Below are 17,689 nucleotides of genomic sequence, written 5' to 3'. Positions count from 1 at the left end.
ATACTTAACTAATGCTTCATAGTGTGTAGTTATTATAAAGTGCTACCAAAACCTCCAACTGCCCACTAAAACCCACTACATCACAATTACAGTAATACAGCAACTATCCTACAGTAGAGATGTCTATATGGCAGTGCAATATATGAATCTCTAGCTAGTTAGAACATGATGGAAACTCATTCCTCATCCTCACTATGAGGCCAGTTTAACAGCTTTTCCACGGGAACGTTCCCCAGTATACCCCAGCTGCAGGAAGGGAGCCAAGAGATGCAGGGTTTGAATGGGGGCTATGGCGAGCCTCCATTAAACTGGTGATCCCAGCATGGCGGTAAACCTCGGTGTGCTTCACTCATGCCTCCTATAAAAGCCTGGTTAAGGCGATCCAACCTGATGCTAAAATTGGAGCTTTAATTTTAACCCAATGCTAACGCTAGAACCTTAATGGGTCTAGTTCCTACTTCCAGTACTTCCAACTGTTTGTTCGGCTTTCTGAACGAGAATAAAAATGGATGAACCTGCTGTGCGCACACCTGATGGACAGCTTATTGTGACAGTAAAGTAAGGAAGTGGTGCATTGTGCTCACCTTTCACTTGATGTCATTAGCTTGTTTACTGTGCTGGTTCCTCTGGGTGACAGCTAGTCCCAACTGTGACTTCAGCAGTTTGAACATCAATCCATGTTTGATATTGTGATATTGTAAATGTGATTTTAAAGAAAATGTGAAAATATCAAGATATATAATGTATATCGCGGCATAGCCTCAAAATATTGAGATATTATAAGCTCTATAGCCCAGCCCTAAATATCAAAATAAGTAAAGTGACACACTTTATATGTTGTCATCTTTATGTAAGCTACAACGTAATATTTAAAGGATAAAGATGTAGTTAGCTTCACTTATACATAATACCTGCACATCATGTTAGTGTGCCGCATAGTGCCCTCTAAATACTCAAAATACTCAGGGGCAAATTCTAAGCTTGCAAATTTCGGGCTGGACGACATTAACATCACGCAGACCAAAGTGGACCCTCGCAGAAAGTATGAATTGGCCAAGCAAATAGCTTCTGGGTGCTCCTGTGCTATTTGCATATACTTAAATGATGTAATATGTGTGTGTGTGTGTGTGTGTGTGTGTGTGTGTGTGTGTGTGTGTGTGTGTGTGTGTGTGTGTGTGTGTGTGTGTGTGTGTGTGTGTGTGTGTGTGTGTGTGTGTGTGTGTGTGTGTGTGTATGTGTGAGCATGACCTTATGTCGAGTTATGAATGTACTGCCTGGAGTTTCATTTAGCCACATAGTCACCACCTTAGTTTGCCACACTGGCCATGATCCTTAACTGTTAACTTAAGTGCCCTAGATGATGTCACTTGATGGTTGATGGCGTGTGTGTGATTATTAGTCTATATAATGGTTACACTTAATTTGGGTGGGGATAATTTCTGATTCAGGATGTGCCAGTCACATAAAATAACATGATGTCTGTGGAAGAACACTGACCGCTCTGTCTGAGACTGTCTTTGACCTCCTGAATAATGGAAGGGATCACCCAGAGGTTATGCAGTTCATTCACACGGTCTATAGTGTGTGACAGGAGTTTATGAGAGCGGTGCTTAATGCTGCTTGACAGCAGCCTGAGTTTTCCTTTAATGTGTCAAGTCAGATGCCCTTCAACAGCGCTAGGGTTACTGTCTTCGATCCTCTCTCATTTTAGACTCAGCTGTAGACGCGTACTGGGTGAAAAAAGATCTTTATTAAATTAGCTCCCCACTGTAAAGTTAACTGCCATCAAGCTCGGGGCTTTTTCTCAGGTCTTAGGCCAACAGGTTTCCCTTGATGCGTAACGATCCCAGACCTCTGCCGTGTCATTGTGCGCTGGCTTTGTGTGTCATACAAAGGTAAATGAAGCATGCATTCTGGTCAATCAAACAATCAAACAAAATTAAACAATGTCACATCTGCACGGTCATACAAGATTGAATCCATGCATATTAAATGAAGTCTGAGGTAAAATGTGTTTATGACTCCAAAACAATTTGAATGTGTTATATTCACCAACACAAACACTGGCTCTACCAAAGAACACAAAAATTACAGAATATGCAAATCACACACGTACAGTAAATATAGAGAGTCTGTATTTTTCTGTGCGCTAACTTGCTCATTATAGACCTGTGTGGCCTTTGCGCAGGTCTACCGAACTTGACGTCAGAAATCACCCACTAAATAGGAGGCACATGGGAGTTAGGAGTGAAGGTTATTTTGAAAGCTCCATTGCCAGACTGGCCTGGTTTGTCTGATCTGGGTTGGACCTCACATCGTCACCACCACGCCACTTGTCAAATGCTTCATCTGGTTTGAAATGACTCTGGTGTGCAAGTGGCTATCACAGCTCCAAGTGGCAGCTGGGCTCCTAAATGCAGGTTTCAGTGAAAGGCAAAGCCATCATGCACCTCATTTCCAGTCAGCCAGAAAATTCATGTAGTTTTTCAACAGAGACAGCCTGACAATGTCGGTTATGGTGACATGCAGAGAAACCTGTCAATGGCTTTCTCAACGAAAAATCCACAAATTCCACTGACTGATTTTAATAGGTGTCATGAGTGAATAAATTCTCAATTGAAGACACAAGGGTCAACATTTTATTCACAGTGATATTGCCCCGTTATGCTGCATTTAACAAGAAGTGTTAATGAACAGGCACCGATAAGGGTTTCCTGTCAAATCATGTTAGACCACTATGCTTTCATGCCTAGTCAGTTTCAAGCTGAAACGATCATTTGTGTAGTAGAGCAACAGAAAATTGATCATCAACTATTCATCATTTCAGTCATAAAATGCCAAAGATTCTCTCATTCCAGCTTCTCGAGTATGTGAGGATTTTCGGCTTTTCTTAGTCAAGACATAAAACGGAACATTTTTGGCGTTTGGGGCCGTTGGTTGGATAAAAAAATGAATTTTAAGACAGTACACCACACGGGTCAGTATGTTTGCTAAAACTACTGACATTTTAAGTATGTGTGATTTGTAGTGAATGGGATAAAATGTAAAAAAACACTCGTATTTCAAGTTCGTTTTACGAGTGCACAAGATATGTGGATTGCTTTTAGGCCGTGTCGTGTTCAGACGAAACACTGTAAAATCTAAGCTCCCTCATTTCTCATGAGACCATTGCATTGGCACAACAATCAAACACATGCAAGCTCACTTTCATGATAGATTTCATCAGATAACATAAATGGCCGGTTTCTACTATTTTTACATCAGCTCTTGACGGCAACTTTTAATACCTGTTTTTTCATTATCCTATAAAAACACTGCTAATTGTCCCGTCTAAGTTTGACTCATTTTAAGCAGCTCTTGGGTAGAAATGCCAGCTAGATGCCCTAAAGCTCTTAACTCAGCCTTTGAATTTCCTATGTGGTCGTCCTGACACACATTCCTTGTTGTTTTTCAAGTGCAGTAAAGTAGTGACCTCATATGAAGCCTTTGCAGCTCTGGGTTTGTTGTTCAGCTAACAGCGGGTTACATCACTGCCTGAACGCAGTTGTCCTCAGACTTTACAACAAGAGTGAATAAAATAATTTAGTTTTATAGAGGTAGAAGTTGTTGTTTTTGTCGTAGCTCAATTCATTGTATCACACCTCTGTGTTTTGGCTGGCTCTATTATTAACAACAACAAAAATGTTGCTGTGCACAAACTGTTTAATTGAATAGTGTAACTTATACTAGTAGTCTGACTATTCTACCCCTTCACCACTGATTAAAGGATTGTGTTTCAGTAAAATGGTGTGCATTGGCTGTTAATACTTGCTAAACCATGAATTACATATATTACATCCCGGTGTCTCAATATTGTCTAACTATTAGTAAACCCATAAATTACATATTGGGGAAATATTGTTCAAATATTGAAACAAATAATAATTTGGGAAATAGTGTGTTGCATTATGTTTATGCAGTGGCATTTGTGTAGCAATAGGACTCTTCATTTACAGTCCAGCTCATTATTTGGAACTATGATCCAAGACTATATATCTGCGATTAAATGTTATGTTTCTCTGTGGTTTTGTCACGGCTTGTGCCACCCAAACCCCAAACATGCGTTTTTCCACATGGTCTGAAAAACACAAGTGATACACCACCGTTAGAGTGGCTTAGACAAAAACATTTCTGCCACCAAGTATGTGTGGCAATGCTGTGCATACTGGAATAAATGCTCTTAAAACAGTCTGCATATTGTCACTTTTATGATTTTAATAGAAATGGTAACATTGGCAAGGACATCAATGATAATGGGGGGGAAACTTTTACATAATGAATAATTATTATGAAGATTGTAGCTATTTTTTAATGTTGCCACTTGGAAAAACATGCTGTCGCAGTGATATCATTGGCCCAGTATTTAACGATGTCAGCAATTTGTGCATGTGCGTTTATACAGTCATTTCAACTGCTAAACAAAAACCCAGTAAAATAAAAGCCAGACAGCATCTCTTGTGGTCCAGAAGACAAAATATCTGTGCAAGAATAGCTTTTGACCTAAGAGTCTTTCATATGTTCTTTCCTCGCGTCTCCAGATTGGAATGTTTGTCCGACTGAGGCAATATGCCATGAGGGCAAAAAATTTGCATTTTCTATATTAAAATCTTAACAGAGAACAGGCACTATTGTTCATTAACCCTTTTAGACATTAGACACATTTGGTATAGTTGGAATTTGGTTTTTAAGTGCAATGCCATGGATGTTTGATGATATCATAAGATGTCAAATCTGACAGACAATTCGACTTGTTTGTAGATGACTGAACTTTTTCCACTTTTTAGTCATCTTAGTGTCTGCTCAAAAACCATGAGTATATTTTGGTGATGGAATTACAATGAAGTAAAAATACAAGTGCATGCTTTGGAGCGGGCAATACAACTATATTGTCCATATGACTATATTCCACTTGTGGCTTCGTCATCCTTTGTATTTTGCCTCATGCATGATCAACGCTGAACCAAATTTTGGAGGGATTCAACTTTTCTGAGTAAAAATCTCCAGGCATATTTGTTTGTTTGTTGGGGGTCCTGTTGTGCCGTGATAGTGACTTTTATTAGAGCTTCTTACAGTTCATCATTATGGTTGAGAATAAATTGAGTGATTTTTGACCAAATAACAAGTAATTGAAGTTTTGTGGATGCAAATGTAGACGCCATACAGTTAAAAGGCCTACCCCACACAAACCACCGGCTTAGCAAGAAATAATGGATTCCCTAATAAAGACTTTCAGTTGGGGGAAAGATGGACTGTTTTTCTGCAGTGGAGGACAGTGGTATCAGAACTTAAGGCCTGTTTTCCACAAGTTAAAAGAAGGTTGATGTGTGATGGATCGTAACCTAAATCAAACAGTGGATGCTAAAACTCAAAGGAATGCAGCAATAATAGTGCATATATTATTTGCATGTGCTTTATCAGATTTACCAATGTAAATAAGGTTACATGAAGTGAAAAAAATGATGCACATCTTGAATATATGAACACAACAAATTAAATTCATATTTGTACATTTCTGTGCATAAATTCACAGATCTTCATTTGATCTGTGAACTGGAATTCAGATGTTTTCACAACTTCCCACAGAAAAATAGTGCAAAACCTAACTATGTGTCTGTGTGTGGGTTTGAATGTACAGGATCTGACAAATGCACAAATCATGATCATCAACACCAGTACTTGAGAGATACAGTCCAACTTTTTCACTTCACAAAACTTCATTTGTATATCTTTAAAGAACTTGAAAAGGATATCTGCAAACATTTTGCTCCATAGTTAAGAAAATATAAGATTCCTTAGTTCATTAAATATGCCACCTAAAAATAATGCCACAAAAACGTCAAAACAAACTGCCTGACAATTAAATGATTGACTCTGGTTTGTGTATATACGGGAATCTATCCATCCCTTGGACGGCAAGCCTGTTATTGGCACATGTGAAAGCTTTCAGAGCACTTGTGTAAAAAGCATTAAAATTCCCCGCGCAATAAAACTGTTATTTATAGGACCGTAACAGCCTTGTAGTTTGTCTTACACAAACCCAAGAGGAGGAACCAAGACACTCGATCCTCTCATAGACACTCACTGCTAAGGCAACTGCAACACATGGCTCCTTTGCTGCTTTGTATGGCTTCCTGATGCAAACCAGTGAAATGCTTCTTCTTTTTTTCAGCAACATGAAAGCTCGAGGATTTATTGAAAATTAAGCGGATACGAATTTACTCCAAAGGCAGAGCCAGACAAAAAGGGGGAACAAAAGGACAGAGCAAAGTAGCTGCTCTCAGTAACCCGTGTGATGTCATGGAAAAGTGTGTAACATTGTTAAAATGTACAAAAAAAAGACAAACTTGTGACACAACACTTGCGGCATTGAGGAAGAATGTGTCACTCACTCTATAAAATTCAAAATAAAGGAATTCACAAAATGTTCTGCAAAACCAGAGAAGTCGTCATGGACACAAGGTCAGCAGAGTTCAACAGTTCCACGCTGTTGTTGTGGAAGACTGCGGATGAGTTAAGATATGAAGTGGCTCCCCGGTGAGACCGAGCATCCTCTACTGCCTCTCGCCACAGGTACCTCAGAGGGTGAGTGGGATTTGTTCAGCTGCAGTTGCTGAAAGGGGGCCCTCAATTAGTCCACAGAAAGAATTCAATGAGACTTCCTTTCATCTTAAGGGAATGGGAAACAAAACCATCTCTCCTGATGATAGCTGACACTGCATCACCCCAGTGTCACAAAAACTGCAAAAGAGCACGGAGACTGTCATTTTTGAACAGAATCTTGATGATAGGGCAAGCAGGTCTGGAAACTTGCACCTGAACATATCAGACTTTTTCGTTTGCTATTGTATCCAACTTGCCCAGTGTCAGAAAGTAGATTAAATGTACAGAGATATAGTGTGGCGACAGCATATTAGTGTAAGAGCAACTTCCATATGAAGGTTTTGTGCATTGCAAGAGACTGTTAGGTCACAAAAATGTCACAAGTTCAATTCCAAACGCAGCTGTAATTGAAGAAGATACTGACCGTCAATCTACTCGTTCATGTTAATTAAATCTACAGAAAAAACATGTTCAGCCTGTGGTGTTGCTGCTTGCTGCTTTCTCGAGAATCTCTCATACAGACAACTTCACATTCAACAGTACTCAACACCTTCCATTACAAAGTTGCATCACACATCCAAGAACAACAAACAATCAAGTCAGAAACACGGCTGAAATACTGTACACGCTGGTTCACGGGAAAAAACAGCAGCCAGACTTTAGGCAAGGCAGACACTGTGGACCTGGGCCGTCCAACAGCTATAAATGTATCATGATATTTAGAAATGACAAATATTAAATGGTGCTCATATTTACTTCACAGCAAAACATTGTGCAAATACATTTACTGATGCTTCGCCCCCGCTGCTGAGCTCTGTTTACATGTTTATTTTATGCTTTTTAATATAGAACGTGTCGCCTGTAAAAACTGCATCAAATTCGACACGGCACTCCCTTAGGACCCAATATAGGGAAGTAGAGTTTGAAGTAGATCAGATGAGCTGTTTTTGGAGATATGCAAAGACCAGACAGAGATTCCGTGATCCTCGATGATGTGTGTGGGACAACAAACGGGTGAGTCGGTGAAAGTTCCATTGCGGTGTGACGAGTATGTCATGGAAGTAAGGATATGTGACTCATGTCAGACTTTTACATGTTGGTGATGGAGGAAACAGTTGTAACTCTTTTGTTTTCATAAAGCAAAGTGGGTGGCACATGTTTAGTTTAGCTGATTTACCTGCCATTAAGAAGTGATTACCACATTCATACCACAGCTGCCCACTCTCTTTAAAACATTTCTCCAGCAGCTTTCATTCGATTTTGGCAGAAAACAATCGCCGTCAAAAACATTTACGGGAGAGTCAAAATTAGCATCACATTGATCAGTCAAGTACAATAACGTCTCAGGAGGATTTTGGCAAGGAATGAATGAAAATGAAGTGGAGCAAGGCACACGACCCTGAATCTTCCCTGGTGAAGACTATGGATCAGGGTTATGCTAATGTGCCTCTGTGTTGTGTTAAAGAGGGCACAGCACAGGGGAAAAGGGGATGCATGTTCAGTAAACATTCTCTGAATCATTAAATGCACCTCTAATCTGCTGTTTGACGTGAACCATTTTGTCCCCACAGACCCAGTTAGTGAACACAGACATATATGCAATTTTGGAAGTTAATTTACCTTCCACAATCATTTTGAGTAAAACCCTGCAATATTTTCACATTAGTAATGCCTGGTTTGGTTCTGTTGCTGATTGATATAACACAGTAGTGTTTCCCAGTTCAGATAAGGTTTTTAGTCTGTTGTTCCTGGTTGCTCTTTCCCAGCACATCCTCTACTTATTCCTGGGCATACAGGAATGAATAGAGGAAGAACTGGGTAGTTGGTATGAGTAATGATAATCACCACGGCTGAGGAGAGGCAGAAGAAAAGAGTGGCAGGCTCTACAACTCAAAGTTAATCAGAGAATTACAAGGAAGACGCCGCACTGTTTTATTCATGTCTTAGAAGTGCCCTGCAGAAGCACCGAATGCTAAAAGCCATGATGCTGTGAGACTTAAAGAAGAAAATATTACATATGGGTGTGAGACTTTTGCAGATAGATGCTTTTCCCACAATACTACAGACTGAATAGATCCCTTCTGTATATGACTGGGAAAAGCTCTCACAGACAGCTAAAGGACGGGATGCATTCTTTGTTTTGATTGTGTTTGTGTGTGTGTGTTAGGATGAGAGCAATCCATTTGCCTGACTTTATTTTCTAATTTAAACTAATTTTGAGTTTCAATGCCAAGTGCTGCTACAGATACTTCCACACATTCATCAGATTATGACGACACTTGTCTAAACATCACCCTCGCTACTCAAGTCAATAGAAATCCAGCACACGATGCAAGTTTTAAGGCTAGAAGTCTGAGATAAGATAAATGTGGTACATGAAATCAGGGATTTACTGATATCCTTTCATCACATATGTCTAATCTGCTCCACACGTCTTATTGGGATTTCCATATACTCCTGATCTGCTGTGAATAATGAGGTATCTTTACAAGATGGTATTGATCCAGTAAACATGTGACTATGGGGTATTCACTTTTCGGCACAGCAAATACTGCCACTCTGTGTTCCAAAACAGACGGTGCTGCTTGAGATTGCAGCGCCGCTCTGCTCCAGACTGCTCCAGAGTCATTCCACACTGCAAAAAGTAACAGTTTTTACTGACTTTTTTATTTCACCTTAAATGCACAATTATCTTAAAACCACCTGTTTGTGGGCTAAATGAGTGTAAAACTATTTTAATGTTATGTCATTCTCTTGACACAGATTTAGTTATTTAAAAAACAACTGTAATTTATTTTAACGTGTGTTATTTCTAGAGCATATCCTGCATTTTTGAATCAAGCTTTAAATATTGCAAAAAAAGTGAAATTATCACATTCCAACTGAAAATAAAAGATAAACCAATACATATCACCACATTAGACTATATGCTACAACGTTAAATGCTATTATGTAACGTCCGACTCAACACTGTATTAGAAGGTTGTAGCTTATTGGTTCTATGGTAAAAAAAAAAAAAAAAAAAAAAGATCTGTACACTGTTGTTAAATCAAATTGTTTCCTACTTGGTAGTACAAAGATTCATTTCAGAAAAGGTTCTTGACAACCCTGAAATAAAAGCTGGACCCAATATCCCTATAAGTGCTATAAAATAAGTTTATTTAAACCACTAAGGGGATCTTCAGCCTTTTGCAGTACATAATCTTTTTCAGAGATCATGTGGCACTAAAATAATTGAAGAAAGACTGTGATACCACCTCACTATAAAGAGTTGTATTCTGGATATGTATTGTGCAGTAAAGACAGGAAACAGTATGGACATTTACAATTCTTATATTGTGGACTGACATTGTAGTAGCAATTATGATATGCTTCAATTATTTTCCGAGTGCAGCTATAACATCATAACTAATACCTAATTAGAAACCTGATAATAATTAGGTCAATGACCTAAGGAGCCCTTATCAACCTCCTCCGATTGTGTTGATGACTGTGTGCGGGTCGGGACAGATTGACACAGACAAACACACACGTTTACAGTACAAACACGCATCATGGTGCCTCAGAGAAGCCTCAGCATGCGTCTGTGGTTCCACTGTGAGTACCTGGTGCAGTGCGACAGGTCTGAATGGCACCCAGATATCTCCAAGATCCACAAAAGAAATCCACAGATCTCATATGAACTAATGATAACGTCATTCCCAGCGAGACACGTTCGCAATTCCTTTATAATGAGGCTCATTTTTTAAATGTGAATCATGTCTGTCGTTTGAACCATCAGAGCTATTTACCTTTGAATGCATGGTGGTAAATGGCATCGCTCTGCATAAAGTCAACTTTCCAGTAACCTCTTTGCGCACAGATAATCTGACAGGCTACACGATATGTTTCTTTGTATCACCGCAAAAAATCGCAAAATCTTTTCTTTGTGATAAATAAATGGCGCACATCTTTTTATTTTGAATGCCATTTCACTTGTTTAAGATGTGTTCAATATGTGTTCAAGAAAGTCTTAGAAAATGACACTTGATGATTCCCTGGAATATAAAACATAAATAATAATATATTCTTTTCATTCCCGTGGCAGAATTGTAATTTTCCTGCAATGAAGAAATGTCATTCTCACTCTCACAGTAGAATATTTGACAGAGCGGCTGGCATCTAATGAGTTATTCCTCTGCCAAAGCCGCTCTTCAGCTCTTGACGCGCAGTCTTTGAAACTACCTTCGATTTCAGCCGCTGCATCTCAGCCAGAGGTCTGTAAGTAAAAAAAAAAAAAGGGGGACATCTCATTTCCTCCACAGCACCGAGCTTTTATCATTACGGCTAATTAACCCCTGGCATGACGTGCTAACAGGCAGGTAGAGAAAACAGGGAGTTGGCGAGGAAGGAGGACCATTACGCAGGTTATCATGACATCACCACGGGCTGGCTATAAAGCGGTGAGGACCAATACACAGAGTTAGAGAAGCACTTGAGGAGGTTTGGAGTAAAGGACGGACTGAAGCCTCTTAACAGCTGATTGGTTGCTGCTACCGTCTCTTTTTCTGAACTTCAGCGCAGCGGAATCCTTTAAAGAATACAAGACTTGACAAAATGAACTTGTCATACTTGGTAGCGTGTGGACTTATGGTCACCCTGCTTTCAGTGAGGATGGGGGCAAACCCTGTATCTCAGACGCAACAGAAGGTAAGAATAAGTCACTTATATTCTTATTGCTGAACTAAAGGGTATTTGCTTCGCCATATCAACCGTTGGAAGCTGAATGCCGCTGCAGGAGTGAGCAGCTGCTCTGTGGTCCAGACGCGCAGGAGTGTTGTTTTACGCATCGTATTTCATCACTTCAGTCATGTTTAGTAATTCAGCAAAGGCATTTTTTCCACACCCTGAAACTAAAACATTATAGCAAATCGGCTTTATATCACTTTATTGTATAAAGAGACAGCATAATTCATATCAATTGATCCGATAGACAACATAACTACGGTCTTTTTTAGCATTTAAGCGCCCAATGAAGTCATTTGACAAGACCTCCAAATAAGAAAAAAAAACCAAGCATTTTAGCAGAAACCATTCAGATTAAAATATGTGGTTAAACCAATATAAGAAGCTCATTTACATGATTAGGATTTTCATTATCAACTTGGAATTGATGTTTTCTAATTTCTCAACCAATCTCAACGTGTTTATGCGTACAATAACCATGACGCATAGAATTTGCCTGTAGAATAAAACCGATAATTCATACGTTACCATTTCAAATCAAAGTTTTAGTTATTAACTTAGATGGCGAAATTTGGAATGGCTGCAAGTTGATGCCACAGCCTGCGTTCAGAGGAGCGGGCTGCAGGCACCTGTCTTATGACTCCTCACTGAAGGCATCAGCAAGGTCTGAAATGTCATTATTGACCTGTCACCGAGTGAAAATGAAAGTGCAGAATCCTAACTATTGATGGTGTCCTTTGAGTCCTTTGAATTAAATAACTTTAGCATATTGTGGATCTATTTGAAAGTTGCTTTTTGATTAGATAGTACCACCATCCAAGACAATTAATCCTATCGCGCCATGCGTAAAACATGGCAAACATTATACATGCTCTCTCTTGGCCAATGCACACGGTGTTTGAAAGAGCTTTAATACGCACCACGTTGAGGTTTCCACCCAATTTAAACAGTTGCTCTGCTCAAAGAGGCACCAAGCATGTTTGTTATATGATCAAAAGAATATCTCTTTGCACAAGGTATTTGACTAAGGGACACGTGATTTATTTATTTTTTTCTATCTGTGTTCCAGTCTCTTAGAAGTTTGCTGGGCGAGGAGCTGGCAGAGTTTCTGGAGTCGGAGGAGAGCGAGAGGCGGCTAGACGCTGTGCGCTCTCGGATACGGTTACTGCGAGATTTACGCATGGACACCCGGGCCAGAGGGATGTGGGCGCGTCTCCTTAACGACCAACCTGCACCGAGGAGACACAAATCTGGAAACAAGAAAGGGGGTTCCACGTCACGGAGTGGCTGCTTCGGACACAAGATGGACAGGATAGGAACCATCAGCGGCATGGGTTGCTAGGGTTGGAGCAGCGCTATTATGGTGAGTTGTCTTCAAGTCATGGTCCGCCTCACACTTAGATTCACTGCAGCCTAACGACATGGCGTATAAACAGAACCATGAGGACAAAGGGGAATGTAATGGAGTAAGGAGAGAATGAAACAATGAGGGGGAAAAGAAAAACAATCAAGAAAGTGTAATCAAGGGTCCAGTTTATGGAAGGATGGTGTAAGGGGATGTAAAGACAGTAGGAAGAAATAATGGATCATATGAGGATAGAAAGAAGGAAAGCATTTTAGTTATTTTCTCTTTTGTCAATGGTCATCTATGGACTCCATTTAGATGGGAGAGTTTCATCAAAGGTCCTTTATGGGTCTTGAGTTGAGCTGCAGAATGGACAGAGCGAAGGGAGAAAGAAAGGAAGGAAAGAAAGAAGGAAGGGAGGGAGGGAAAGAGAAAGCAAGCAAGAAAGAGAACAAACAGAAAAGATGTTCCGGACAAATGTTCTTGAAGGTTGTCTCAGCACAGCGTATGCTTTGTGTCCACGGTTAGGCCAGTTTAGAACAAGCATGCAGTCTGAGTGGCAGCCATATCGAGGATAGCAAGTGGAGAGTGATGGCCATGCATGCTTGTATTCCGTCAAGCGATGAATTGACAGTCTTGGCCAAAGGTCAGCTTGATATAAGAAATCATATTAAACACAACGCATTCTATAACTGTTTGCCCCTCAGCTGCCTGATGGACTTTTGATTGTGAGAAAACTTGAGATAATATTAAGAGAACATGATGCCTCAAACTTCTGATGTCATCAAACCTTGTCCTATCGTCAAGCAGTGTTCCCTCCCAGGAACCCCCTTAAGACAGCAGGAAAGCCCACTTAAACTGATGTCAGCTGATATATGGGAAACAAGTTGGTATATAGAAAGTCCACTCTTGTATTCATGCACATCATCATAAATGATCCCATCTGCTTCATCTAGAAAACAAGTAGCATATATCAAACGAGGAGAGCGAGAAATGGAGGGAAGAGGGGATACAGACAGGCTGACGCACACACATTGTAAACACACGGCACCATGCGGTGGCCAGGATCTTTCTGGGAAACCCGTTCTCTTTACCCAAGTGATTTTAACAAAAACAACAAAGGGGGCTGTGGTAGTGAATGAAGAGATGAGGAAGCAAGGTGACGCACAATTAGTCCTGAGGCGTAAGGCCTTTTTTTGTGATTGTGACAAACTGTGAAATCCTCATGGTGGAGTGTGATTTTGTGACTAACTTGAGTGAGTGTGTGTGTGTGTTTCATCAGCTGACACTCCCTCAGTGGGCTGCAGTGTATTGTAAATGTTGAAGTCTGTGTTAGATATGTGTTCATTGAGGTGAAAGTCATGGCAACACTCGACACGTTGAGAGCCATTGAGAGGCGATCGAAATGCTCCCGTTCTTCAATCTTACACCTTTAAGCATAAAACTGGCAAGTTAATTTGGAGATTCACAGACTGATGAGAAATGTGAGGGCTATGTTGATGAATACATGGTTGCTAAGCACTGCAAAGTTGCTGAATAAATGAACTTGTGTATAGTTTGCGAATGCTCAGTCTAAACTTACTTCTCCTGTTTCTTCTCTTTCTCTAGATCTCTGGACGATGGGTTGGAAAACAATGGTTCAGTTTGTTCTCACCTGAGGGAGAAAAGAAGAAAAACTCACCAAGTGACAGATTTTTGTACGAAAGTCAACACGACCAGCATAAACAAAGACTGAGATGACGATGCTACAAAACCCTCATATAAATTTATATATATATATATATGATAAATATGCAGGTATATATACATATATACATGTGTGTATACCATACAAATGGTCAACTGATGCATACTACAAGACGGCGGACACTAGTGTAAAAACTACAAACCGCAAAGCTGTATATTGTTGTTGCTGCTGTACATTCATGTACTTCATCTTTCCCTGCATAAATGTATTTATGTTTTAAAAACTATTTATATGTTTATAAAAAGAGATATTTATAAATATGAGTTTTATTTATGTAACATTTTGAAAATGGATGCAAACTGCAGGTCAATTCTGTTTGTAACTTTTTTCTTTTTGTCTCAAATAGTTGTAAATGTTTTCAAAGATGATAAAAAGAACATTCCATGTGCACTTACATGTATCCTCTCGGGGTTTTATGTTTCAACGAAGTTGGTCAATTCTAGTTACTGAATATTTTCTGCACGGCTTGCAGGCAAAAAAAAAGCGGTATGTTGGATATGTCTGCTTGGGCGAAGAAAAAAGCTGCTTTATTTTCAGCTTGACCGCCATTTATTTCTATGCTGATCAGATCATGAAAAGGTTTCACGAGCAGCGAGTGTACACCAATAGGGGACCTGCTCCTCACAGAGTTGGAGACGTATTACCCTTATTAGGTGGCACTTTTAAAGTTGGTGAAGAACAGTCTAAGCTTTTTTAATCAACGTAAGGTACCATACAGACAAACATTAGAAAATAAAATGTAAATATGACTTTGTACCATTACATTGCATATTCACACTATGGCATATAGTGATTTAGAGTGAGAGCAATCAGGTTAAATTCCAAAATCCATGGGCCAAAGCCTCAAAAGCAGACATGTTCACGATGTCCCCTGTAAAATAATAGCATCCAATGCAATATGACAGATATCATGGTTGGATTTAGGGGGCAGAGGAGATGAAGAGATTCTTAAAGCAATATGTTTTCAGATGTTGTTGCACTAACTCTAGGGACGTGGATGAAGGTTAAACCTTCACTTTCACAGCTGTATTAAGTTTTATGATTATGGTAATTATACCAATCTTTATTTATATGGCATGCATCTTAATAAAGCAGATTTTCCAAAGTGAAAGGCATGAAAAGAAAACAGTAAAGCATACAGAAAAATACATAAATATATGAGATATTCAAAGAAACAAACAAGCAACCCAAGAAAATGAGATGGAAACATTCAAAGGCAAGTCCATAAAAGTGTGTTCATGAGGAAAACGTGATAATGCTATCCAAAGTTTCTGAGACAGGTTGTTCCACAGTCTTGTGGTATAATCACCCAGAAGGGAGATGAGAGCCAGAAAGGCCATATCTGTAGGGGCTGATTCTACTACCGAGGGAAGGAGTCAAATGTTGGTGTTGAATGTGTTTCACAGACTTGTTGTATACCACCCTTCATGACAAGTGTAAGCTACTGTGGTCACCTGTGGATCGGAAAAGTTGAACTAAGGGTTGCAAGGCCTGCACACTACTGTAAATGTGTCTGTGGTAAAAATATATATCGTCCAAATAGTTTTCAGAAAAGCTTATCAAACTTACTTCAACGTGATATACAGATTGCAAAAAGTGCTCATGACTTGCACTACTATACTCCCACACTGCAGGGCAGCAGAGGGCCGACGGAAATGAAGAAGAATGGGACACACCTGATGCAAAACACCCGTATACGGGTTTTATTCAGTGCGATCTGAACGACATGTCACTGACAGATAGCTGTACAATGATACTCTGTATAATGTTCAGTACAGAAAACTGTGACACTGAAGGGTAAGTTGAAAAACCCAAAGGAAACACACTGACACCTTAGTCGGTGTTCAAATTGCAGGAACACAAAAAACGGATAAAGGGAGCAATGTGCAAAACATGATAAAAACTGTCAAACACAAATAAAGGGACTACACTGAACTGCATAATAAATAAAATCCTTCTGAGCTAAAATCCTAGGGTGCGTCTATCTCAATCCCTGCATTTTCTATTTGATGTCCCTGCAAAACAGCATAGGCTAACAGTTGCAAGAAAATAGCTTTGTTCATTCCTTCAAATTCAGCATAGTTGAAAGACATCAATAAAACGAGTGACAGTAACAAGACTGAAAACAGACGTTGTGTTCAATAGCCAGGTGGAATACATTTCAAACATCTAAAACAGTGCCGGATTTTGTGTTGAATACACACTGAAACATGAGGGAACTGAAATGCTGAAACACATGACTGAGGTTGACTGTATGGTTCCTAAATTATTTTATCTACACTCTAACCTCAACCATACATGAATCAGGGATTGTTTTATTCAGGTAACTATTTTAATTTTAAAAATATGACATTGTGTATGCTTGTAAAGAAATATGTTATTCCAAGCCAAGCTGTATCGGAAAATGAGTGTCACATTATGAGCGGACTGTCAAACAAGTCCAGCATATATGCTGCTGTAGATGTGCTGTTATTGTCACTGCAGTTAGTGCATGAGATATGACAGAGATGGGGAATGACATGCAACAAAGGTCCATCTGGACACAAACCATGGTCCTCAGCCTAACCCCTAGGCCACCAGGGAACCCTGCATTTTATTATATCTTCACTCATCTTTTTAACATTTAAATAAAATGAAGTATGTGTGATCATTCCTACCCTCATACCTTCAGTGTGTTGAAAAAAACATTGTCATTTTCATTCAAGGATGGTTTTAAACTAATTGACTATGGGCGGGTTGTAAGCAGTCAGTTGATTATAATGCAGAGCAGGAAACAAGAGATAAGACACAGAATACACTTTTGCGAAACACAAATGTCTGAAAAGTGTCAGAGAGCAATGTATATATATTGTTAGACAGGTAAGGTAGCAGACAGTTATTAATGTTTTCTAAGCTTGCGATGCTATTCACCGGATCAGTGACAAGTAGTCATTGTTAAGTGTTTTGTAGAAGTAAAAAAGTCTACAAAACAATCTACTGTAAAAGACATGACTCTCCAGGTGATTTTCACTCAGAAAAATGGTGTGCAAAAAAATAAAGAGTTCAAATGTCTCTTCAGTTTAAAAAAAAGAAGAAAGCTAATGAATGAACAAATACAACGAAACAAAGGAGTTGTATAACCCCTCACTAACGAAATGATGGGTATATCTTTATTTAACTGTGAGACATTAAGCTGGAATGGAAAGGTTTTCTTCACGCACCACTCTGTGACATAAGTGAGGGATTTAAAACGC

General features: G+C 39.5%; 1 protein-coding gene across 1 annotated transcript; it reads left to right on the top strand.

Annotated features, from left to right (window-relative positions):
- The first annotated feature begins 11,200 nt into the window (after positions 1-11,200).
- nppc (natriuretic peptide C) lies at positions 11,201-14,517 on the top strand. Its single transcript, XM_079266826.1, has 3 exons — positions 11,201-11,328; positions 12,434-12,727; positions 14,318-14,517. Exons 1-2 carry the CDS (start codon positions 11,236-11,238, stop codon positions 12,704-12,706), a joined length of 366 nt encoding a protein of 121 aa, XP_079122952.1. The 5' UTR covers positions 11,201-11,235; the 3' UTR covers positions 12,707-12,727; positions 14,318-14,517.
- The last annotated feature ends 3,172 nt before the right edge of the window (positions 14,518-17,689 follow it).

The sequence above is a fragment of the Melanostigma gelatinosum genome (assembly GCF_949748355.1).
Source record: "Melanostigma gelatinosum genome assembly, chromosome: 4".
NCBI classification, from domain to species: Eukaryota; Metazoa; Chordata; class Actinopteri; order Perciformes; family Zoarcidae; genus Melanostigma; species Melanostigma gelatinosum.
The sequence above is the reverse complement of the archived record's forward strand: the minus strand, read 5'-3'. Positions and strand labels throughout refer to the sequence as shown.

Excerpts from the sequence above, each read along its gene's own strand:
- nppc (XM_079266826.1), top strand. The coding sequence starts at position 11,236 with ATGAACTTGTCATACTTGGTAGCGTGTGGACTTATGGTCACCCTGCTT. Across the intron at positions 11,329-12,433 it reads TATCTCAGACGCAACAGAAG|TCTCTTAGAAGTTTGCTGGG; the intron begins GTAAGAATAAGT and ends TCTGTGTTCCAG.